At 40.4% G+C, this 25,969-nt stretch overlaps 1 protein-coding gene across 2 annotated transcripts in view; it reads left to right on the top strand.

Annotated features, from left to right (window-relative positions):
• The window catches only part of SCML2 (Scm polycomb group protein like 2), a gene marked incomplete at its 5' end in the record, with an annotated part of 131,180 nt that overhangs the window by 73,402 nt on the left and 31,809 nt on the right, over positions 1 to 25,969 (top strand). For both annotated transcript variants that reach the window (XM_084623146.1, XM_084623145.1), the window contains 3 exons: positions 1,100 to 1,343; positions 19,437 to 19,684; positions 25,702 to 25,837. In XM_084623146.1, the coding sequence (XP_084479272.1) occupies positions 1,100 to 1,343; positions 19,437 to 19,684; positions 25,702 to 25,837 (628 nt within the window). The remainder of the gene's footprint in view (positions 1 to 1,099; positions 1,344 to 19,436; positions 19,685 to 25,701; positions 25,838 to 25,969) is intronic.

The raw sequence follows: 25,969 nt of genomic DNA, 5'->3' as shown, positions 1-25,969 counted from the left end.
GAATCTCTCATTTGTTGACAGTAATGTATTCATGATGTGCCTGTGTATGTGTTGGGCTAAAACTGGTAAGGGAGAATGAGAGCCACAGGAATGCATGGGGAGTTTATGCTGAATATTTTTATTTGGCGGATACTTGACAGTTTAGCTGTTAAGAATGTAGTGGGGACTTAGCTGAAAGTAATAAAAAAATGCTCTCAGTTTTAGAAGTATGGCCTTTATGCTGAAGAAAAGAGGATCTTAAGAAAAATGTGTGAAATGTTTTTGTGCAAAAAATATGTAGGAATGCAGGTATGACTCAGCTGATCTGTTGATTTTGATTTGTCCTCTTACCATTGTTATGAGCTTGCTAAAATCAGAGTGTGAAGTTCAGTGATTTCTTTCTTAGTACTGATAATGGCTTTGCATGAGTTTGTTTTAGTAAAACGTACATTGGGCTTGATCCTGTAATCTCTTTGCTCATGAATCCCCATTCATTTTGAGAACATACTGATTTGAATGCATTCATAAAATACCTATGGCGTGAGCAGTGGCACTGCAAGCTTCTCAATACTGTCCCAACAATATGCCTCAGTCCTTTTCTGGAGGGTCTACTTATTGAGAGTGGGATGTACTTTGGTTTCCCTTCAGTCCAACTTATTTCACCCAGGCCACTAAACAGCCTTCAGATGTTAATGATTTGTATGTGCATTTGTATAAGTAACAAAGAGGTGAAAGATTCTCTAGTCCATTATCAATCCCCAGAAACATCCAGTCCCTCGTAGAAGTATATTTTTCTGATCCTGTCCTCTCCCTACATAAAACTATGCCATTTATTTTTAGTGTACGTTCACTATCCCACCGTTCCTGTAGAACACATCAGATTTACTCAGACAACTGGTTAAGTAGACTCAGCATAACCTTGCTGCCAGTCACATAAGTAGGAGCATACTTGAGCCTAGGTAGTATAGAAAATTTAAAATAAACTTGTAACCATGTATTAAATGTGTATTGTATAACCTTTTTGGGGTAGTCAATATGAGAAGTTAGAATGTTAGAGAAAAGCAGCTATCTTTCAAGAGTTCATGGAAACCTAGATGTTCTGCAATTTTTATTTTGACAGGAACCACCAAAACCTGCTCCAAACTATTTTAAAGTTGGAATGAAACTTGAAGCAGTAGACAAAAAGAACCCTTATTTAATTTGCCCAGCGACCATCGGAGATGTTAGAGGAGATGAAGTTTTCGTTACATTTGATGGCTGGAGGGGAGCATTTGACTATTGGTGCAAATATGATTCTCGAGATATCTTCCCAGTCGGATGGTGTGGCTTGACAGGAGATGCACTACAGCCACCAGGCAACTATGGTAAAACTACCAGTAATAACGCTTAATCTGTCTTCCCAGATTTTGCCGCTGTCAAGCAGCTGGGACTTAAGAACCAACTGATCTTATGCAGATTTTAATATGTAAACAGCTGATACCGATGAAATAGTGACACGTTTTCACTGTATCATACCTAAGGGGCTTGAGCTGTCAATCTCTTCCCCCTGCCCCAACAGGCTCCAGTTGTCATTACTCCTCCAACCTCTGCTTATTTTTAGTAAAAGTCGCAGAGAGGTCATGGCTCCCCTGAATTTTTGTTTATTGCCCATGACCTGTCTGTGACTTTTACTAAAAATAACCTTGGCAAAATCTTAACCTTAATCATATCTTTTTGTGTTGTCTCTATGAGAAACTATTATTGCTCATTTACTGTAGTTCACAACTATTTGTGAACACAGTAGCTCTGGAAACACATCTTGACTGACATTTGACATGCCATAATTTGTTTCTTTATCATTCCTGCTCTAATTCTGATAATGGTAGAAGACCAAATCTAAACAGATTCCATTAAAACCAATTGCATTCAAATTCTTCTGCAGTGAGAGAGCTGGTTATGTTCAGTTTTCTATGTCCTTTTGAAGAATATTGGACTTCATTTAGACCGTTTACTTATATTGTTGGTAGTCTCAGGAATGTTGGTAGCTGTATTAATTGAATTTCATAGGAGTTTATATTCAGCTTTGCATCAACACCTTACTTCAGGGTTATAGAATGGAGCTCCCAAGAACAACAAAAAACTGTTTTAAAGTAAGAAATATAGTAAAAGTGTCTTTATTGTTTCCAAGGGATTCAAACTCCAGGCTTACCTGTAGCATTTGCTTTGGACTGTAAACTTTCTGTTTTTGAAATTGTATATTCCAAATACTTTGTATACTTCCAAATACTTTGTTTACTTCCAAATACTTTGTTTACTGCTTATCTACCTACTTATGTGAACCTATGGATAGAGAGCCCCCTTAGCTAATAGCCAAGTTTGCTCTGTTGTCATATACCCCCTTCTGTCTTTGCCAAGGTCTGTGAAATGAAAAAGGAATATCATTGTTTAATATCTGTGATATGATAAGGGGTCTCTTATAAGATATCTGAGGTTTTGCTGTAAAACAATTTGGGTTGTATTATCTTACTCCTTTCAGATTCAAGATGTGTGAAAGGAGTTTTTATAAGTAGGAACCACATTTTAAATTCATTCTACTGTTACTGAGAATTTGTTCTAATCATAAACTGTTTCACTGTGTGTGTTAAGTGGATGAGAAACAAGAAGAGCACATTTCTGTAGAAAAGCTGGTAGAACAAAGAAGGCAAGTAACCATTTATGGTTCTTTTCCCAAGATTTTTCATTTTTAGGACAACAATGTAAGAATCGGAAGTAAGGCTAACCACTAAAGATTGGGGTGAGAATTGGGAAGAGTTGTCACAGAAAATCTTATGGTAATAGAACCTGTTAGACTGAAACAGGGTGAGGGAGGAAAGGTGGTCCAGTGATTATGGACCTAGCCTGGGACTCCCTGCTCTGCCACAGACTTCCTTGGACAAGTCGTTTAGTCTTTCTGTGCATCAGTTCCCCATCTGTAAAATGGGGAGAACACCACTGCTGTACCCCACAGGGATGTTGTGAGGATAAAGGCTAACAAATTCAGACTGAATAAGATTTGTTAAAACTTGTATGGAAACTTCATATATGTTCATTATGATAAAATGACAAGATTTTTAAAAAGCATTGAAGCACTCAGATACTACGATAATGGGGGTCATATAAGTACCTTAGGTGTGACAGACCCAGACCAGTGGGGTACAGGAATCTGGGAGAAGGCAAATATACTGGCCACTGGATGAATAGTTTTCTGTTCCCTGAATGACCAGAGCAGGGGCTGTGCTAGAGCAATCAGGAACCTGCTAGAACCAATTAAGACAGGCAAGCTAATTAAGACACCTGGAGCCAATTAAGAACATACTAGAATGAATTATGGCAGGCAGACTAATCAGGACACCTGGTTTAAAGAGGGCCTCCCATCAGTTAGTGGAGGGCATGAAGGAGTGAGGTGTGCTGCTGGAGGACTGAGGAGTACAAGTGTGATCAGGCTTCAGGAGGAAGATCCTGTGGTGAGGATAAAGAAGGTGGTGGGTGGAGGCCATGGGGAAGTAGCCCAGGGAGTTGTAGCTGTAACGCAGGTGTTATAGGAGACGTAGACAGCTGCTATCCACAGGGCCCTGGGCTGGAACCCGGTGTAGAGGGCGGGCCCGGGTTCCCCCCATTCCCCTCACTCCTGATCAGACACAGGAGGTGTTGACCTGGTCTGTGAGCAACACCAGAAGGGAAGGTCTAATTTGGAAAGGGATCTGGCCTGTCCCCAACCCCCTACGTGGGACAACAGAGACTGTGGAGATTGTTCTCAATTTCCCCATGCTGGCCAGTGCTGAGGTTAGCTGAGTATACGGCAGGTTTGAGTCTCTAGCAGAAGTGACCAAACTGAGAGCTGCTGTAAACCTCTGAGGTGAGCAAATCCGCCAAAAAGCACAGGACCCACCAAGGTATAGGAGGAACTTTGTCACAGTAGGTAGAAGAAAATAATACTGTTGTCTTTTTAAAAAGGCTTTGAAGATTGGAGGGTTTTCTCCATACAGTTGCATTTGTGTCATTTATAGCTAGGAACATAATTTTAAAGCAATACTTCCGTGAGATTGGAGATGATGAGAAGAGAGCTGCATTTCCAGTCAATTCCCAGGGAGATTCTTATATCTAAATCTCTTGTTTCATGCAAGAAATACGTTTCTTAGTTGATTTTTAGTGACAACTTCAGCCTTTTCTTCAGCAGCTTTAGCTCACTTGATAGTAGCAAGCAGAGCAGGGCAAATAGATTGGGATCTTAAAAGGTGACTAAGAGTTAGGCATCCAACTCCCATTGAAAGTTAGGGGAGTTGGATGCCTAACTCCCTTAGGTTCCTTTAAAAATCCCAGTTGTAATTTGTAGCATACAGAGGAATCTCATCCACTGCCTTTCTGTTGATAAATTGACCATCCAGCAGTTTAGGTCACGTGGTCAGTTTTTTCTAGGAATGTATATGAAGTTTAATGAAAATATCAAGGACTTGGATGTAAATCTAATCCCAAATATTAGAGTTGTCTTTGATCTCTTTTATCAACATGTTATCTTGATCTATGGCACTTCTGTCATCTGAAGATGCAACTGCAAACAAACTGGTCACAAGTTCATAAGACTTAGAATCAAAGATCTCTCTTCCATATTCAGACCTAATATAGAGAGACCTAATATTCTATATTCAGACCTAAATCCTTCCTGCAGCAGTGAACTAAAGAGGAGATTATGATCAAGGGAAACCTTTGAATGTGCGGCTGAAAAGAAATTCAGAACTAAACTGAGCTACAATAATCTGTGGGGTACTGACTACTACTGAGTATATTTGGTAGGAAAGAGGCTGTATTTCCCTATTGTTTTGGAAGCTAAATCCAAAGGAATGTGATGTGCTATTTCCCAAAGCAAAAATTATGGAGCAGGCTACAGCTTGATGACTTGATGTATGCTGGTAACTAGCAAATATCTGTTGGAGAAATACCTGTCTCTCTCACTTTCTCGCCCCCCTTTGGACCACTTGAATTTGGGCACATTTGAAAGATGACTCCTTTAAAGCACTGTTTCAATATCTCAATCTTTGAATTAGGACAGAATTTTCATGGTTTTACGGAAGTGTTGTGAAGCTTAAATTTTTTTTAATGCTTGCAAAAGGTTCTTTCTTCCATTTTCTTTATCACCATATTTGTCATCTAATTGTTTTTCATCTTGTCATCTTCAGTCTTTTTTTTGTTGCATGCTGTATGGCTGAAGTGTAGAGCTTTTTTTACATTGAGGCCATAATTAAGCCAGCTTAAGGCCTTGACTACACTACACAGTTTTGTTGACAAAAGTCGGTTTTCGTCAACAGAACAGCGGAGATGTACATACTGCAATGCTCCTTTTGCCGACAAAATTCTCCTGCTTTGCCAACAAAATAAAGCATAGAACTTTTTTTGGCAAAGTTATATTGACAAAGTCGGTGTAGACACCGCACTTGGTTATGTTGCTATAATTGGGCTCCAGGAGGTGTCCCACAATGCCCATCCTGACTGCTCTGGTCAGCAGTTCAAACTCTGCTGCCCTGCACCCAGGTACACAGACATCTGTCCTTCCCCCTTTTAAGGCCCGGGAATTTTTGAAATGTCACTTGCTGTTGGCTCGGTTTAGACAGCTCACATTGCATCTTCCCAACTGACCACGGCAGCTCCAAATGCTTTCCCACTGGAACTGCACAGCCTCCTCTCCCCACAGTGCTGTGCAGTCCCAGCTCCGCTCCAGCCATAGGAATTTTGATATTTATGGTCCAATTTCTCGTGACTTGTGTGATAAGGGCTATGAATGGGACATGCATCAGTGCCGCGCTAAGATAAAGGAGCGGCGGCAGGCATACCAGAAGGCAAGGGAGGCAAACTGTCACTGCGCCAAAGACCTGCTGCTTCTGTAAGAAGCTGGATGCCATCCTTGACGGTGATCACACCTACACCACCAAGAACCCCATGGATACTTGGGCGGGGCTGGAAATGGTGGCGGACAGTAGACTCAATCCTAAAGACAAAGTCATGGGCGAGGAGGTTGAGTTGAAGGACTGTGGAGCACACAGCAAGGTCATCCGATGGTAGAGCGAGTCAGTACCTCTTTTCTACTCCAGAAGGGTCTAGCCCTCCCCAGCAGTCTGTCTCTAGCGGGCATGATGAGGGAGAGGAGAGCTCTGGTAAGTGATCTTTTTGAGTTGATGATGCTCAGTTATATGAGGCAGAGCTGTTCTTAGCTCTGTATATTCTAGAAGTGAGTGAAAGGATAGAAATGTACAACACTAGCTGTGTTTCCGTGTGCTTCACATTCCTCTCTGCAGCTAAGCAGTGCGGTGGAACTTTGTCTTAATGCACACCGAGATTTCACAGGAATCCTCCAGAGAGATCTCTAGGAAACTGGGAGGTACTTGCCAATTCTCTGCCGAAGATTCCTTGGCAGAGCTGCTTTGTTCCATCCCCCATTGTAGGAAACTTTCCTGTGCCAATCAGCAATCACTTGTGCAGGGACCAAAGCGGCACACAGGCAAGCAGCATAGGGACTGGGTCTGAAGCTGAACGCTTCACCTTTGTATCCTTGCTTACCTTCAGAAGATATCAACTTCACTGACCCCCACCTGTGGAAAATTATGGCAGAATTTACAATATTGTCCCTAGTTGCCTGCAGTGATCACCTTAAAAAACCACCTAGACCCTTACCCCATCTTGAATGCTCAACCCCGCATCCCTCCCTGGGCCAAACTCACCATGTTTAGGGTGTTTGCCAAGATGTGTACTTGCCAAGGGACAGAGAGAAAGTGATTCATATGTTAAAGGAGGTGTATTTTACTAAACTGATTCAGTGCTGTGTGTGAACTAACAGTCATGCTTCTGTGTATTATTTCTTGTGCTTACGCAGATGTGGCCTATAAGGGAACCCTCTACACATTGGTGGAGCACCTCTGCCAAATAAGGAAGCAACCAAGGCAGAACAAGGAGGACATGTTCTGATAGGTGCTCCAATCCTCAGAGGCCAAAAAAAGAGCATGCAGGGACTGGGGAGAGACCCTGAAAGAAAAATTTAAAATAGCAAGGCAAGACAGAAAGGAGAGTGAGGAGTACATTGTAAAGGGCCAGGAGTGGATGATAGACATGGTGGAGGAGCAAAAGGAGATGTTGAAGTCCATAATCAAGCTCCAGGCAGAAGACATGCATGCTCATGACCCCCCGCAGCTGATACACAACTGCTTTCTTTGCCCTCCCCAAACTCCTTCCACAGATTCCTTGCAAATTCCCCAATGTCTCAGTATCCCATTCGCTCCATCCCTTTGAACAGCTTCCAGAATGATAGTTGGACTTGCATACAGCTATGAGAGCCTACACTGCCCTGCACTCCTATCTCTCTTCCCACCAAGTCTTTTGTGTGTGTATGTGTGTTTTAACTGGTATTTAATAAAAACAAATTCTCTGAAAGACAAACAATCTCTATTTGTCTCCTACAAGTGGTGGTTAAAATGTAGCCCTCCCGTTAGGCCCCTCTAATAGACCTAGTATCTGGCTGCTCAAATTCAGCAGCCAGGTGATCTGCCTCCGTGCTCCACCCAAGGGAAAACTTTTCACCCTTAACCTCACAAATATTATGGAGCATGCAGTAGGCTGCTATGACTGTGGGAATATTTTCTCATTTAGATCTGATTCTGCCATAAAGGCAGTGCCAGCATGCTTTTAATCCGCCAAACGTATATTCTACTGTCATTCTGCACCTGCTCGACCTGTTGAAGTGCTCTTTGCTGCTGTCCAGGTTTCCTGTGTAAGGTTTCATGAGCCATGGCTGTAAGGAGTACACCAGGTCTCTCAGGATCACTATAGGCATTTCAACATCCCCCACTGGAATCTTCTGGTCTGGAAAGGAAGTCTGTGCTTGTAGCTTTCTGTACAGGTGTTCCTGAAGATGCATGCACCTTTCCGGACCACTATGTGTTGTCAGTGAAATGCCTACGGTGATCCACAAGTGCTTAAAATACCATAGAAAAGTATCCCTTTCTATTGATGTACTCTGTTGAAAGATGGTCCAGGGCCAAAATTGAAATATGCGTGCCACCTGTTGTTCTGCTGCACTTAGGGAATTCCATTGCCACAAAGCTAGCCAGTATTTCACACGCATTGCCAAGAGTCACAGTCCTTCATAGGAGGCTGAGATTAATGGCTCTGCACACTTGCATTACCGCAGCCCCAATAGTTGACTTCCCGACTCCAAACTGTTTAGCGAATGACTGTAGTAGTCTGGAATCACCAGCTTCCACACAGCAATCGCCATGCACTTCTCCACCGAGGGAGCAGCTCTCATTTTGGACTCCTTGCGCCGCAGTGCTGGGGCAGGCTCTTCACACAGCTGGAGGAAGATGGCTTTCCGCATCTGAAAGTTCTGGAGCCACTGCCCATCATCCATACCTGCATAATGATGTGATTCACCACTCACTTCAACAGTCTACTGTGTTGACAAAACTCTGTAGTGTAGACAAGGCCTAAGTTCCTGTCTAGGCAGAGCTATGTTGATGGAAGACTTCTGTCAACCTAGCTACCACCTCTTGAGGAGGTATGTAGTGTCCACATGGTAGCACTACAGCAGCGCAGCTGTGCTTCCATAGTATTTTAAGTGGAGACAAGCCCATAGTTGTTAGCAATTGCAGTTAATTAGCATGGTTCCATGTGTGAAGTGCTTTCACACATCACTGAAGTGTAAATGCAGCTGATGCTCCGGGGTGTCTTGAAGTAATATGCTGATTGTACAAGGTCACAGACCAAGAACCATGAGATCATGTCTACACTTCAAAATTATATCAACCTAACTTATGTTGGCATACAGCCACCACAGTTAATAAATTGCTTCTGTGTGTGCACACTTGGCTCCTTGTGTTGGCAGTGTTCCTTCTCACCAGGAGCACTTGTATCAATTGTATTGTCAGCATGGGGCATTGTGGGACGGCTCCTGAAAGCCAGCAACAGTTGACGTAAGCATTTCAGTGTCTACACTGACACTTGCATTGACTTATTCACCGGGCAGCAGCTCCTCCGGATACTCCTCCAGAGGCAGAGGTTGAGACAGCTCAGTCCCTGGCTCGGGCCGGCAGCAGTGTCCGACTCCATCCCTGGGTCTCCCTCAACTGAGCTGGAGGCCCTGCCTCTTATACTTCCTGTTCCGCCCTCCACTTCTGACTCAAGGGGCAGGCTTGGCCTGGCTCCACCCACCGCGGGTTTCTCCTTGTAAGCGTCAGAGCGGGGCCACTCCACCTCACTACAATATTTAAAAACAAACAAACGATAAACAGATTTTAAATCCATACTAAACACACCAGAAATCACCCATCTTCCATATGGGGAGTCTGGTAGGTAGACCAATGTCCCATTTAACAAGGGTTGGGCCCTCCCCTTGGACAGAGAGTCATGTCCATTTGCTGAAGCAAAATGAAGAGAATTATTTAGTTTCAGTGACTCACCTTAATCCATGGAGTACAACACAATCTTACACGAACCATTCATAAATTTAGTACAGTGGTCCCCAAAGATACTGCATGGGGTTGCAATGTCTGTCACAGTGAACATCTAGATAGCAATCTAGATAGACAAAAATTTCATTTTGCTTTTTTTCAAAGTAGATTACTCGTTACCATCGTGTCACTTTCAAGCCTACTTAAAAAAGGGAAAGTAGTATGCTGTACTTCTTAAAGGTGAAAGTATTTGTAATAGGAAGTTTGTAGTCAATGTGTTTTAATTCTGAAATATTAGGAACAACAACAAAAGTTTCCTAATTAATATGGCAGTCTTTTTTTAATCTTGGATGCCTTGATCATATACTTTATAATCTGTCAGGGCAGAAATGTGTGACAGATTTAAAGTGAGGGATACAAGAGCAAGCAAAGATTTTAGGAATTAGCATGAAATATGGCATTGTCTTGGACTAAATACTTTTTTCTACAGGTTGGTTAAGTAGTTTAACATTTCTGATGTAAATAATTTATCATAGGAGGAGGTAGAAATAGCAAGTGATGTATATAACGTGGCGGTAAATTCAGGTATAAAATGAGGGATATCCCATCATAAATTTATGGTAGCACTCACAGTGTAATAGATGATGTCCATGATGTCCATGAATCTCTGGCCCAAAGAATTTACATTTTAAGGGCCTTATCTAGTATCATGAAAGTCAAGACTACCATAGATTTTGATAGGCATTGGATCATGCCCTATGAAAGAAGTAATAAAAAAGGTAAAATGGAGAGGGAAGGGCTAACTATTGATTATCTAAAACAAAATATTGTTTAGCTAGATAAACTATAGTTTATAACACCCTTGGGTGTTAGTCTTATTGCTGGTATTTCCCATGTTTGACTCTTTCAGAGTAGTGGGTGGAGGGAGGTATATGAGAAAAAGAAATTTTGCAACAGTGTCTGGTTGACTTGTTAACATTAACTAGTCCTGAGTTCCATCATCATAGGTTTGGCAGACTTTATAAAATATTGACACTATCATTCAATGTGTTTTTTGTATTTTGCTTTACAATTTTGTACATTTTTAGATATGACTTTCTAACACTGAGGACTTTCAGTGTGTAATCCTCAGAATCTTTGTTTGACTGTAACTGATGTAAGACATCCCTACCATACTTAGTGTAGTGTTTTTCATTGTAGCTAGCAGTCTGGGGGGTTTAAGGTTGAATTAGGTGGAAACTAACCTGGGATCATCAGAACAGTCTTCAAGCTGCTGTAGAACTTCATAGTAAGAGGGAGGTTTCTGGTGGACATTTGTGTGCTCAAGTTCATCACACATCCGTTACAATTGTCTAGACCAGGGATTGGCACCTTTGGCACGCGGCCCTCCAATGGGGGTTGCGGGAAGCGGCGCAGCCCGAGGGATGTGCTGGCCGCTGCTTCCCACAGCCCACTTTGGCCTGGAGCAGCGAACTGCGGCTAGTGGGAGCTGCGATCAGCCGAACCTGCAGACGCAGCAGGTAAACAAACCGGCCCGGCCCACCAGGGGGCTTACCCTGGAGGGCTGCGTGCCAAAGGTTGCCAATCCCTGGTCTAGACAACATAATACATCTTGTATCGGTATTATGAGGCAGTCACCTTTCCCTGCACAAAAGAACACACAATACTGCAACAACTGAAATGCTTCCTTAAACAAAATGAAGTGTAGTTAGAGGATTTTGAAAATTCAGTTGGAAACGAGCCTGTCTGGGTATTGATAACTATATAATTAAGTAGCTTCATCTGCGAAGATTGAGTAGAATCTTGCATGCAGACAATGACAGGAAAAAAATGTAGTTTCTTTCTCATGCAGATCTTCCTAGACTATCAGAATAGGAATTTAAATGAGCCAAGGTGTGAAAAAATGAGATGCAGGCAATAGGGGGAGTCAGAAAGGGAAATCTCTAGCTGAAGTGCTGGAGAGACAGATTTTAGTGACCATAAGGAAGACTGTGTCCAGTAATCTAAATATAAAAGTGATATGTGATGAACAACTGCAGCTTTTATCCTCAGCCGCCTCCTTTCCCCCTCATACATGTGTCACCTCATCACTTATCTCCCAGTGCAGCCCTTTTATTGTTGGTCAGAGCAGTCGTCTTTCATTACACTAATCAACCTGTGATACTAAAGATCCCCTTCAGGAACTGCTTACGGGCATAGGAATAGTGCAGGCAAAAACAGATAATGTGAAGTACCTTGTCTATATCTTTTGCTTTCCAACAATATTTTCAACATCCAATTTCTTTATTCTGTTTTTCCAAGATGATAATTATCAGAAATTTACTTCTCTACGGTGATATTCAAATTATTTTTTATTTAAAACTAATTGTCCTGTACCTCGATTTTGTATTTACCCAAGTGTAGAAGGTAATTAATGTTTCTACAAACAAACAATGAACAGCTGAAAAAATAGTTTAATGAACAATTTCACTAAAAATTAATATAATTACTCTGGATTCTGAAATTTTTACAGTACAAAACTTTAAATTAAGCATTATATACAGCACAATAATCTATTTTTCTTTTCAGTGGAGCATTAACAAACGTTGATGTAACATTTTTATTTTGGCATGGATTACATTTTTCTCTAACTCAGCTTTGTTCTATGTCCAGGTCACAATAGTTAAACCAGACATGCACAAAATGGCAGATTTATACTGTCCTCCTAGTTTTATATGAAAAATCCACAATGCTTAAGGCTAAAAATATTATTTGCCACCATCCTCTCTCACTGTTAGGCTTTTTTTTTTCCTTTTAATATTTCTTGGCATCTCAAAACAAGTCACATGTGGTAACTCTCAGAGTAAGGCATCTGTTGTAAAAGGAGGAAAGGGTTTTCCCCCTTCTTCCCAAAGAAGAGACTGTGTTGAATGTCTTTGCATGAATAAGCCCAGAAGATGCTTTAGGATAAGGCCATTTGAGTTCTCTTGTTAAAATTATGTTATAGCAGTGTTCCAAGTGTTATTTGTCTTCCCATTACTTAGTGGATTCTATTTTCTCATTTCTTCTGCTTCTAATTCATCTTGTGTACCTTTTGTGTCATGAATGTTTGTTACTGGCCATACAGTGGCTGGGACTTGGTGGGTTTCTGGCCGTTGCATCTCACTATTTATAACTCACCCCAGGAATAACAGTGCCATAATTCAAGTATGGTACTTTTCAGACAAAACAATTGACCGGTTTCCAGGGTGACTTTATGTTCTTCTTAGGCTTGTTGCATTTTATTTTCCTATTTGGGGCCCAATCTTTCTCCCAATGAAATCAATAGCAAAATTCCCATTGACTAAAATAGAAGCAGGATCAAGGCCCTTTAGTTTCTTGGATGTCGTCTCACCCTCCCCAGATTCTGATTATTTCAAACATTGAGACCTAAGGAGTTTTTTCCCTTTCCAATACATTTAAAGCTAACTCCTGCCGCCTGGTACACAGCTATAGAAATGGTGTGAAGCAGAGAGGCCGCTAAGTGGGGACTCAACAGATTGCTTCATGGTGCAGAGCTTCACTTCACAGTGATTCTCCTTGTGGGCAGGCTTGGAATAAGTGTGTGGTTTGTACAGCCTCCCTCACGTTGGGCCTTGCTGGGGTGGGGGTGGGGAGGTCTGTAGGTGCTACTGTAATATAAATAAACAATAAATATTGGGAATAGTGCCCTCATCATTGAGCCACAACTCTACTTGGAGATGGCTCAGTGTGAAATAAGCACTACCGCGGCCCATGTGCTCAGCTCGCAATCTCTAAGGGTTCACTGTGGCACCATCACCATAGTATCTGAACGCTTAAAGATGGACAGTAAGATCCCTTAGGAATTACAGGGAGTTTTCTTCTGCTCTTCTTTCCCAGTGACAGAGGCTGTGCTTGGACATGTAAATAAGATATCATTTAATCTTCAATAATCATTTTAGATGTACTGGAAATGCTTTAGTATAGAGGCTTGTCATAAATATAAAGGGAAGTGTAACCACCTATCTGTATACAGTGCTATAAAATCCCTCCTGGCCAGAGGCAACATCCTGTTACCTGTAAAGGGTTAAGAAGCTCAGTTAACCTAACGGGCACCTGACCCAAAGACCAATAAGGGAACAAGATACTTTCAAATCTGGAGGGGGAGGAGGAAAGGCTTTTGTTTGTGAGGTTTATTTACGTGTTGGCTCTCTTGGGACTGAGAGAGGCCAGACAGAAATCCATCTTCTCCAACCCATCTAAATCCAAGTCTCCAATATTGCAACCAGTATAGGTAAGCCAGGCAAGGCGGATTAGTTTATCTTTTGTTTTATGTGAATTTTCCCTGTGTTAAGAGGGAGGTTTATTCCTGTTTTCAGTAACTTTAAGGTTTTGCCCAGAGGGGGATCCTCTCTGATTTGACTCTGAATACCCTGTAAAGTATTTTCCATCCTGATTTTACAGAGGTGATTCTTTTACCTTTTCTTTAATTAAAATTCTTCTTTTAAGAACCTGATTGATTTTTCATTGTTCTTAAGATTCAAGGGTTTGGGTCTGTGTTTACCTGTACAAATTGGTGAGGATTCTTATCAAGCCTTCCCCAGGAAAAGGGGTGGAGGGCTTGGGGGGATATTTTTGGGAAAGACATCTCCAAGTGGGCTCTTTCCCTGTTCTTTGTTTAAAACGCTTGGTGGTGGCAGCATACTGTTCAAGGGCAAGGCAAAGTTTGTACCTTGGGGAAGTTTTTAACCTCAGCTGGTAAGAATAAGCTTAGGGGGTCTTTCATGCAGGTCCCCACATCTGTACCCTAGAGTTCAGAGTCGGGAAGGAACCCTGACAAGGCTTTTGCAGCAAGCCCTACACATTTTTCTTGTAGATGCTTGGTTGTCATTTTGTTGTTAGTTTGACCTAGAAATGGGAGGCTGGAGGCGGGACAATAGTTGGGAGTCTTTTACATAATGTTGGCTTTTTCAGGATTGGGGGAACTTCCTCCTCCCAAGGAAAATTGGCAGGTTCCCCTTCCCTGAAGGTGATGGTGATTTATTTTGGCAAATAGTGAATCTAAATTACTTAATCTTTTTGCTGCCATTCCTCACTGGTGAAATAGAAAGAGCACTTTCTTCTCCCCAGCCTTTCTCTTGTCCCTTTAGTGTTTCAAGCTCTATAGAGGCAAGAGGACTGTTTTTTAATATATATAGTGGTGCTCGGCATGGGGGGAGGCAGTCTTCTGAGGGGCCCGAAGTCACTATTATACTACTAGTAATTAGTAATATAATAATAATTAATAAAGAACAGAGGCAAGACTGCAGTGTGATTTAATGTTAAACTTGTATAACTTTTTTGCATAATAAAATCATTCTGTTGCCCAAATTGACATCTTGGGCCTAATTTAGCAAGTGCTCTGTGCCCAGAAATTCAAGGGAGTTCTGCACACAGATCTGTCACAGCACTGGGGTTGGGGTCTATTTTCATGTAATTTCACTTCGGAGTTTCTAATCATTTTTTTTATAATCACCTATCGGCAACTGTCTGAAGCAACAGAACTTCCTAGTATTCCAAATATGTTACAAATTCTGTAGTTTTATGACTTCGCTCAAGATGAACAACATAAAATGAAAGAATTTATATGGAATTTTTTAAGGAGAATTCTATTAATTGGAATTGCACCAGTCTTCAGGCTTCTGAACTGTAGTTTTTCCTTTTCCCCTATGTTTGAGTTCTTCTGTAGCATTACATTTACCGATGGACTTATTCAGATTTATAAGGCTAACAGGAAATACCCAGTAAAACATTCTGGGTTCTAATTCTGCAGTCCTTTGCAAAGATTCAGTCCACTCAGTCAGTTGTCCTACTTGTATGAGTAAGGCAAGCAGAATTTGGCCCTGAACAAAAGCCGTGATCCTTGAAAACCTTACTCTAGCAAGTAGTACCAGTTGACTTCACTGGCTTTGCATGTGCAAGAACTGGACCCTTGGTAAGTGTTTCAGGATTTGGGGTCCTGGGGTATTTGAAGTTTTTTGCTCTTCTACATATTTGGTACAGAGTTACGGATATTGTGTTCTCCAGATAATGACAATTTTGGAGCTTTTGAAAATGTTGTCATGTTACTAATAATTGAAAGCATGAAAGATCTTTAATTTGTGTGTGTATTAACTTATATACCTATAATATAGTAGTGTAATTAGAGAGCTCTGTAATCTATGAAACTCTGAATATTTATGAACAGTTAACATTTTATTTGCTTACTCTACGGTTTATAATATTTTTAATTAAATGAGACCATCTTTTCAAAGGATTTGAATACAGATTTTACTTAGGATAAGAGACATGGGAAAGAACACTGCTCACTAAATTATATGCATAAACCCCATGAAGCTCGAATAGTTGATATTTTATTTTTTTGGTAGAGCAGCATGAAACAAATGCTTTGTTTTGTTCGTGCAAATGAGAAGACCATTATAATGCAAAGCAGTGTCCTGGAAAAAAGCAAATGTGCTTTTTTTGTTGTAAATATCCCTGCTAAATGCTGCAGTAATTGCAAGCAGAGCGTGGTGTTTTTTCTCTCTTCTTTTCATTGATATATTTTAACAAGTCCTCTTGAGACTATTAAAACGTCTTAGTTTTTGGAACATGTGGTCCAGCGGGGATAACTTTGTCCACAGATGCAGTGGGTTGGCAGCTAGATTTTGCATGTCTTTTCATTTCTTTCCAGATTCTTTGACCCAGTGTAACCTTTGGTCTCCCTCGGAAGGCAGGGGTGAAGGAAGTATGAGCAGGTGACTGATGATCACTGTCAATACAGCCTGCAGACAATATGGGAATTACTTTAGCAGTCTCTCACTTCCCTCCACTCCCCCATCTCTTAAACCAACAAATGCAAATAGCTCCATTCCCATTTGCTAGTATTTCAGTGCTGCTGCCCAGGCAGCATGGGCTTTGTTGTAGACTTGCTTATTCAAAAAGGCAGTTTGAATCCTAGTAAGAAGAAAAATTATCTAATGGGACCTAAACCCCCTTAATGATCAACACGGCTAGTATTTGGCCCTCTGGAATATAAAGGTAGGAAGATGATGAAAATGAACATATATTTTATATTGTATTTCAACAGTACAGCAAGACCAGATTAGTACTGTTTGCATTGTTAGCCTTTGTTTAGTAAATAATATCAATCCTTTTTACAAAGCAGTTGAAATTTACCCACCGTGTAGAAATGCGTACCTGTACTCCTAGAACCTGTTGGCATTAACATTTGTCGTTGGAATTATCTGTGTATTTAAACATTTCATTTACTGTGCAACAGAGACTATGAAAGCATTTGCTAGATTTCAGTATAGCCAGACAATGAATCTATGAAGCACATATTTCTTTGCAATTTCTTGACTTTATTTATTAAGCACAGAATTGTGTGGTCCAAATAGAATAGCTGTATTTTTATTATAATCTTGTTTTGCTTTCCAGATATGTTGTCTAGTAAGAGTTGTCACTTGGAAGATTCAAAAGCATAACATAAAAGAGTGATGTTGTTTGTATTGGCTAAAATTCAGTTAAACTTATTTTAAATTGCTACTGTACATGAAATCTTGTAAGTACTATCATGCATAAATAAAAGGAAAGTGATTACTTTCCTAATTGAGAAGCTCCTTTTTTCCAGTTACCTAGAGGCAGAAAATATATTTAATGTAACGTATTTAATGTAATGTAAATATTAGTAAAAAGGACTTTTTAAAAAAAAATAGCTCATCAAGGACATTTGATTCATAAATGAATTAAACAAAACATGTTTAACGTGTTCTAAAACCTTGTTAACTTGTTTGAATAGAACTTTTGTTTTATAAGCATCTGAAGTGTCATTTTGGGATGTTCGGTTCAGTTCACTTTACCTTGACACTTTCTCTTCAAATGATTTATTTGTTAAAGTTAACTCATTGGGAGAAGTACTTATAAAATGAAAAGCACCACTTAAGACAGAGCACTGGACTGCTGAGATGCACGTCACATGTATGGGTAGGCATTGTTGTATTGACTAATGGTAATTGTCTGTCTAGATTCCCTTGAAAATGTAACTTCTAGTTTTATTTGTGGTGGGTTTTTTTTTTCAAAATATATCTTCAATCACTAATAGCTCAGCAGTAACAATTTTCTGATGTACACAAAACTCTGGAAATTAGAATAAAGTCTTAGAATCCATCCCTTTCAGCTTGCAGTAGTGTTCCAGATCAGGCATTTTAGCTTTGGTTATGTCAGTTCAGCTTTAACATTAATTTGGAATTTCTCAATTTTTGTCATGTTAAGTACAGGTTCATAGATTTTAAGGCCAGAAGGGACCATTATGATCATCTGGCGTGTGTTATGCAGGAGATCAGACTATAGAATATCATTGCGTGATTCCTGAATCAAGGAACCTCATATGCTTTAGTGAAGCCAGAAGTTCTTTTTAGAAAGACATCCAGTCTTGATTTAAATACTTCACATGACAGAGAATCTATCAAATTCAACCTTTTTGTCTCGTATTTCTTTTCCTTTGTGTGTGTACATGTGCACGCATACATGTGGGTGGGGGAAGAGGGTCAAGAGAAGGCTCTGTATTTATTTATTTTCCTCTGTTTTATTTGTTTGTTAGTTTTAATTGAACTTTTGCCTCTCGGGGTGCAAGGGTTGTCCGATTCTCTCTGCCTTTTATTTCCTCACCACTTCCTCAAAAGCATATATAGCTCTGTTGATCAGCCTTCTCATCAAATGACAATAGATAAGTTTCCCTTGGAACCAGTCATTGCTGTTTGAGTTGGGCAGAGGAGATACTGGAGACTGACATAACACATTTTCCCATCAGTGGTATATCTGTGTATGTAGAAACTCCTTCTGTTGTGTTTTAATATCAATTTGTTGCCAAGGAAGTTATCATAAATTCATCATAATGACTTCAGAGCACAATCAAATAGGTGAAAATACATTATTAACTAGGAGGCTCTTATAGAAGAGAGATCTGGTCATGGCTTCCAGCCTGTTATCATCAGGCTGTGATCTAGTCAGATGTGAGCTGCATAGGGTTAGCGAGGTTTGTATTTGGTGGACATCCCACGTAGGAAAACTTTGATATTACAGAAAATTAATAGGTCATTCTTTTCCCTTTGAGTCATGTTGAATCCAAGTCTCAGTGGGCACTGTGCTGCTCGAGGACTTTCTTTCAAATGAAATTTAAAACTGAACTGCTGATCACTCAGTGTAATTAATCTTTGCATGCAGTGTTGTTGTAGCCATGTTGGTCCCAGGATATTGGAGAGACAAGGTAGGTGAGGGAACATCTTTTATAGGACCAACTTCTGTTGGTGAGAGAGACAAGCTTTGGAGCTTACATAGAGCTCTTCTTCAGGTCATATCCACCTTGTCTCTTTAATTAATCTTTGGCATTTTTCTGGGTGTTAAACTTGATTTCCCGGACAAATTCCCAGTTATTAAGATTTTGACTATCAAAACGTTGTTCCTCTTTACTTGGATGGTATTCTTCACTTTCTGCTGTGCACAGTTGAATAGTTGACATTGTTTTGCCCCTGTGGCAGCTACATTTAGAGGTGCAGCTTAGATTTTTTATATTCTTTATAAATTTGTTAAGCACTTTGGGATCCTTCTTGATGACAGGCACTATATGAATGTAATAGTTGTGGTAGTAATGGAAACTATGAGAAACATCTGTAAGGTGAGTGTATTCAAATTATCTCCGTTTTTTATCTGAAAACGGTCTCTTGTAGAAAAGTCCCTCTTAAATATATATATTTGGGGAGGGGGGAACGGGACTGGATTTTGTTCTTTCTTTAGTTAAATGAAGTAGTTTGATACCAAACACTTGTTACATTTAGATAGCTTCATTTTACACTGATTTTAAAATTTAAATTAAATATGTAGCAAGTTTTTTAAATCATTAGAAAAGTTGCTTTTGTAGTACAAAGTAATCTCTGGACAATGACACAAAATACCTTCAGAAGCTGGTATTAATTTTGAGGTGAGGTTTTTGTTTTTTGTTTTTCCCCTCAGTTTCCATTATAAAAAGAGGTGCAAAATCCCAGTCTTCCCCTTCCAAAGTAACCCGGCGTTCAATGCAGTCTCCACAGAAGTCTGCTCCAGTGCCACCACAATGTGGCAGGAAAACAAGTCGGGGCAACCCCCCTGGACAATCTACAATTCCTAGGAAGGGAAGATCTCCTAAAGCCATTCCTCTGACAAAAAACACCTCTACTGAAAATCTCAAAACAAGGAAAAAAGGTTTAAAACCTGGAAGAAAGGTTAGTTACAGTTGCTACTTTAATTTGTATTGTGGAACTTTGTAGTGATTCGTTATTTTGAACATGCTGTTTATAATTCCATGTACAGTCTGATGCTGTTTTTCCTTCAAGCACTTATGGCTTGTCTCCACTTGAAATTTACCAAAATAGGTATTCTGGAATTCTTATTTTGAGGTAAGCCACCATGTGGACACTCTTATTCTAGAATAGAGACCCTTTTTCTTATTTAGATTAATCCACTGGCTTTATTTATTATTATTACTATTTATTATTTACTCTTCCAGAATAGATTTTTCAGTAAATTTCCAAGTTTAGACAATCCCTTAGGTTATTAGATTTAATTATTTTCTTACTGAAATAAATGTTAAGTTTGCCCAGTGTTTACCTTCCTTTAGGGCGTGTTAGAAACCAAGGCTTTGTGTATAATTTTAGACTGGAAAACGTAAAAATGAATTTCTTCTGAAATTCCATAAAAAGTTATTACTGCTGCATTGAGTAACATGTTGCTTAAGTTACTATATATGTGATATAAAATTCACCCTCTCCATCAAACAGTATAAATATAAAGCTCTGCTGACTTCTGTAAAATGACTCGTTGGTTAAAAATAATAAAGATTCTGTCTTAGCATTGTTTGAATAGAGTTTATGCTTATATAGGATGATGATTGGTTGTTTTTATTAATGTCTTCCATTTTACCACACACTTTACCCAGAAGAATATTTTAATTAACTCAAGAAATATTATACACACACACACACTTTTTGAAACATGGCAGGTATTATAAAAGAACGATGAAAAAAATAAAAAGTCCCATTGACTACATTGGGAGTGCCACACTCAGAGAGCTTGTGAGATTCAGACTGAATATCATGAAGACTGCACATCTTAAACAGACATTAAATATAGCAAAATGCCTTATGCTTAAAGGCCGCTAGAGTAAACGTTTAAGGCCAGTTCGGACTGATTAAGCCTTTCACAAGTTTTTTGTGCTAGTTTGAAAATATATGGTTAAGGAGGTCAGTCTTTGATCAGTACATTTTGAATTTCCAAATAATTGTCAGGTGGGGAAGCAGTCCATTCTGTTGCAATATCTGTTTGTTATCAACATGTTTCACTGTTTGTTATCATTATGTAATATTCAACATTTCCATCTCTGCAATAGAAAATAAGCTTATTTTGCATGTAATGTCTTTCATCCAAATACTTCCCAATAACAGTGCAATAAAGTTCAATACAAAATTCCCTTTACCTGTATTTTGACTCCTTACCATCCTTCTCCCAATTTCAATACGTAGTGTTTTTTATTAATTTCAGTTCTAATATGAAAGGAAAACATTTGTTCCCTTTATATCTGTTTTTAATGTATTATTTTTTAAATGTATGCTTTAATTTAGCAACGCAAGTAACCAGACTACTGTCAAAACAAACAGACCACATATTTCAGTATTTCAAATATACGGGCTGTACCTTGGTCCTTAATGAGGATGTGGGGAGTAGCCAGTCAGTATATGCACTGTTATGTTAGTTGTTGAAGATGTTTGTCCCTCCATGTCTCCCACATGAATGTTCATATTATTTCCTTTTCATGTCTCCATCTCTTCACATGTTGAATTTTCCTCTCTGTTATCTATGGCTTTCTGTGCTATGGAATAGCAATGGCTCCAAAGTAGAGTGAAGTCACCTCTTGTAGAGTTGTATAGAGAGACTTTTTGGATTGTCATGCCTAGGAAGTTGGAAGTTTTGCCCTAGCTAACTACAGTACATGTTTATTCTCTATGTCCAGGATGATTTGAGTCCTTTGTTACTGAATATTTAGGTGTACTGGGAAGCTGCCACTGACTGCCCTGTTCAGTAGAATATTATTCCATCTGTTCTAAACGATCTGTGTCCATCATCAGTACAATGTAACTCCTGCCACCATATTTATTATCCTTACAGCAACGTCAGTCACCACCCAATGCCAAATAGACTCTCCAATCAGCCCTTTCTGGCCTGTTGACCTTTACCAAATCTCAGTCCTTGCCATGTACCATATATTTCATAGCAAGCTAAAGCAGTTCTTTATAGATGTTGCAGCAGTGCTCAGAGTGAATACATAAACTGAAAGTCCTGTATTTTGGTTGTTTTAAGATACTTAAGTGAAAAGTCACTGTGTCAATATAAAATTGTTTCCAAAATCACATGATGACTGTAGCTATCATAAAAGTCTTATGTGAGAACGTTTTTTAATAGCTGAGTAGCTTTTTAATGCAATTTTTGGCAAAAATCAATCTGTGTTGGTTCACAGCTTAAGGGAAAGATTGTCATGTGCACCTTTTCTCATCCTTTCCCATTCACAGTTGCACAGATCATCTCCCTTCCCATTTGTGATCTCAGCTTCCTTATGGCAACTGTTTACATGTAAAAGTGATACAGAAGAACGTTTAGTCTGGGTTTTCCAAACGCACCTGAGGGCATTATGTTCCCAAATTCTATTGAAGTTCAATGAGAGCTGGTTTCCTAGCTGTTGTAGCCTCCTTTTCAAAACTCCAGCCTTGGTGAATTTTTAGCTTTTAATGCAGGTCAGGAGCTAGCAATGAAGAGAACCCCCACCACATCACCAGCCAGCTCTCTGCTGTCTGCAAATGGCAGGCAAACTTCTGTTTGAGGTACATCTGACTTAGGTCATAATGTTAGTGTAACCCTTCTGCCCTTCAGAGTAGGCAGCAACAAGGGTCGGGTTCAGTATCTAGGGGTTTCATTCCAATAACACAATGCAAAACCAGCTTGAGCCCCCACCCAGTGACCTGGGACGAATATATACCACCCCTGCTGGGCGCCTCCCAAGAGGCAATACTCCCCCTCTCTCAAGCACAGAGTCTGAGTGTAGCAAAAACCTTTTAATAACCAAGAGAAACAACGTGGCATTATGTTGGTGAAACACCACCAACAGGATTCATAACACAACCCATGAGCAAAAAAAACCCACCCCAAGCAAATTGGGACGTGACCTTTCCCTTTGGTTCTTGAGTCCGGCAACCCAATGTCACCCAAAGTCCCAAAAGTCCAACAACCCAAAAGTTTCTGTCCCTGGTCAGTGCAGCACCAGAGTTCAAAAGTTTATCTGCAGAGTTTTACCTCCCAACCTGGGTGGAGATGGGGGGGGGGTTTAAGGGGCACCTCATGTGGTCCAAAGTCGATTGTCCCAGCCTCTCCATGGGGCTCCGCTCTGCTCCACCAGCCGTCCCATGAATTGCTCCGCTCTGCCAGCCGCCCCCATGAGCTGTTCCAGCCATTGCACGAACCGCTCTGCTTCAAGAGCTGCTCTGCTCTGCCAGCCGTCCCGTGAACTGCTCTGCACTATATCTTCAGGCTCCCCCACTACTTAACACTCAGTGATTTCAGCTTGTATATGGGAGCCTCAGTACTTGTGCACTATTGGCCAAAAGTGAATTCAGTTCAGCAGTCTGTAACTAGACTCCTAATGGAATCAAAATTAGCTCTGATATTCCACAGTGGAGAAAGGAGGAAGTGTAATTAGCATGTAAGGCCCTCACCAGGGGGCCCATACCACCAAGTATTAATACCTGTCCTCAGTCTCTCTCCATTCACTGAGTTTTGGAACTCCTGTCCCTTGCTTAGCGAGTGCTACTTAGTTGATGGCTAGTCCCTCCATCATAACAAAAGGCCAAGTACTGTTCCACTGTCCTTGATTCACATAATCAGGATAATAACAATTTATTCTTCCTGCCCCAATAACAGAGAAACTGGGGATCCCACAGCAGCCAAAGTGACCACTTGGGCAGCTATGGGCTCATGCTAGGCGGGGTGGGTGTGCCTATGCAAATGAGATCAGCCCCTGAAGTTCTTTTCCACAACTTGCCCCAACTCACCACCAGATGTCAGGGTGGAGCTCATCGTGACTCTGCTTACATTAGTTTAAGTACTAGCAATAATAAGTGTATGTGGGATTATGAGTGCATGGGAATAGCCATTTTTAAAAATGTCACCTGTTCTGATGAAGAAAAATGGGGAAAGTGGGTAGAACTGCTTTAAAATCCCCTGTATTTTCATGTATGCTTACAAAGTTTATTAGAACATTAGAATATGAAATGCTTCCCTGGTGTGATAAAAGGGCCAGATTGTGGCTGCTCTGTGCCTGTGTGTACTGAGAACCCCTCTCGTATTCCATTTTCCAGTGCAGGAGGCGCCTATAATTTGTAGCATGAAGGGGTGGAGACTGGCCAACCTGTGTTGTGTAGAGCATATGCAGTGGTAGCAGCCCTCGTGATTTTATCATAAGCTTTGCTATTTGGTGTTTTTACTTAACGTAGACAAGTGATCATGGAGAATCTCAGCAAATTTCTAGTGTTCCTGGTTGCAGAGAAAAGCTTTAAAATGTGACCTGAATGTATCTTAAAGACTCAAATGAGAAAGCAAATAAAGTTCCCCAAATCTATTATTTTTAAGACGATCTCACATGTTCGGGGGAGCATGACACCTGTGTCTGTTAACATTTTGCACTAGCAATATTGCATGAGCTCATCTCTCTGTGCACCAACTTGCAGCTGCAGGGCAGTGCTTAGAGAAGCACAATCTGCATCTGCAGAACAAGTATAATAGCAGCTGACAGTGAGCTTGTTCTCTTTCATCCTCCACTTAACACCTCTGGAGGCCTTCTCTGACCTTCACAGGCTCAAAGCCTTCAGCTATCTTCATAGGAGCAGTAAATCTCCCCTCATCACCACACCCCCTCTTCTCCTAAATTCTTACATGGCCTGGCTCTTAAATCCGCACATATGGATGTTTATCAAAACCAACTGCAGATGCAAAGAAAAGTTAAGTGGAGCTGAAAGCAGAAGGCAAGATACATTTAGCGTGGTGGGTTTTTTTCCATTTAGCATGAAAGTGAAACACGATCATTAGTAACATTTCCACACCAAATTCACTGTTATGCTACTTCAGATGACCTGCTCCAGTGTAACAGGGCACTACCACAGCTGGAAGGATGAGGTAGTTATGGCATTGAAACAAAACTTAGCTGAGGCTATACCTTTAAAAAATAATTTGTTTGGAGTGAAAAGAAGAGTAATGTTACAAATGCAGTGCCATCAACTGGCAAGCTACTGATCTAACCTAAACGATTTCTTTTTCACGAGTGACTTCTCATTATGCATGTGTTATTTCTTGCAGTTTTGGTGGCTTGTCTGGCATTTCCTTTCACAATATTAGGGCCCTATACAGTATTGTTTTGTGTTTTCCTGTAGTACCTTAGCCATGAGGAGGCCGCCTATGGGAGCTGCCTGCCAGCCCAACCAGCCTAATCAGAGACTCGATCAGCTCAGAGCATGAAGTGAGGGAGAGTAAACTAACATGCCAAGTATGTGGTTGATAAGAATTAGACAGTTATATGAGCTCCCTATTTCTTGTTACCTTTATTGCCTGTTCTCAGTTTGTCCCTCTCTTCTCTCCCTTCTTAGGCAGAGGGTACACTGGAGCTGGAGGTGTAATTTCCAACTCAGGTAGACGTACCTGATCTAGCTCTGATTGAGTTAGGGCATGAAAAAATAGAAGTGTAGCCGTAGCAATAGGAGGAGCTACCCACCCCATGTAGTTCCTTAAGGTTTTACCCGAGATCATACTTGGGGCAGCTAGCCCATTCTGCTACTTATGCCGCCATAGTTATGCTTTTATTTTTAGAAGGCTAGTTCAATGAAAACTAGCACAGGTACATCTATCGAAGCTGGAAATTACACCAGTGCAGACATACCCAGAGATGACTTCTTTCAGCCATGTCACAAAGCCATAGTGCAAAGGTCTGGCTGTCTTGTTTTAGTTAAATACCCTGAATGGGTTAATGTTTCTAGAACGTCTTCCTGTTGGGGAGTTCACTTTCACTGTAGTAGGTGGAACTCTGAAGGTGTGTGTTCCTTACCTCAGTAGTGAATGGTGATTGATAGTGCATAGTTCATTTATGAATGAGAATTGTTTAAGAAAGGGTCACTTGCTGATTTTGTGTTTTGGGTTTTTTTAACAGAAAAAAATCCTGCCAGTGAAATCTCCTCCTGCACCACCTTCTCCACTTACTTCTCCTGAGGGGGACAATGGCAGTACACAGATACATAAAGATGGAATTGGCATTGCTGGTGCAACAGCAGCAGTTATATCCACAGGTATAAAAGGGCACTCTGAATGTATGAAATTACTTCCCCTGCTAAATAAAAATAATTATATTGTTTTATGCTACTATTATTCTAAAACACCTGCTGAAAATAAATTGTTTTGCTACATCTTCATATGAAAAT

Source organism: Lepidochelys olivacea (genome assembly GCF_965140295.1).
Source record: "Lepidochelys olivacea isolate rLepOli2 genome assembly, chromosome: 1".
Lineage (NCBI taxonomy): Eukaryota > Metazoa > Chordata > Testudines > Cheloniidae > Lepidochelys > Lepidochelys olivacea.
Note: the sequence above shows the minus strand (reverse complement) of the source record. Positions and strands in the feature narration are given on the sequence as shown.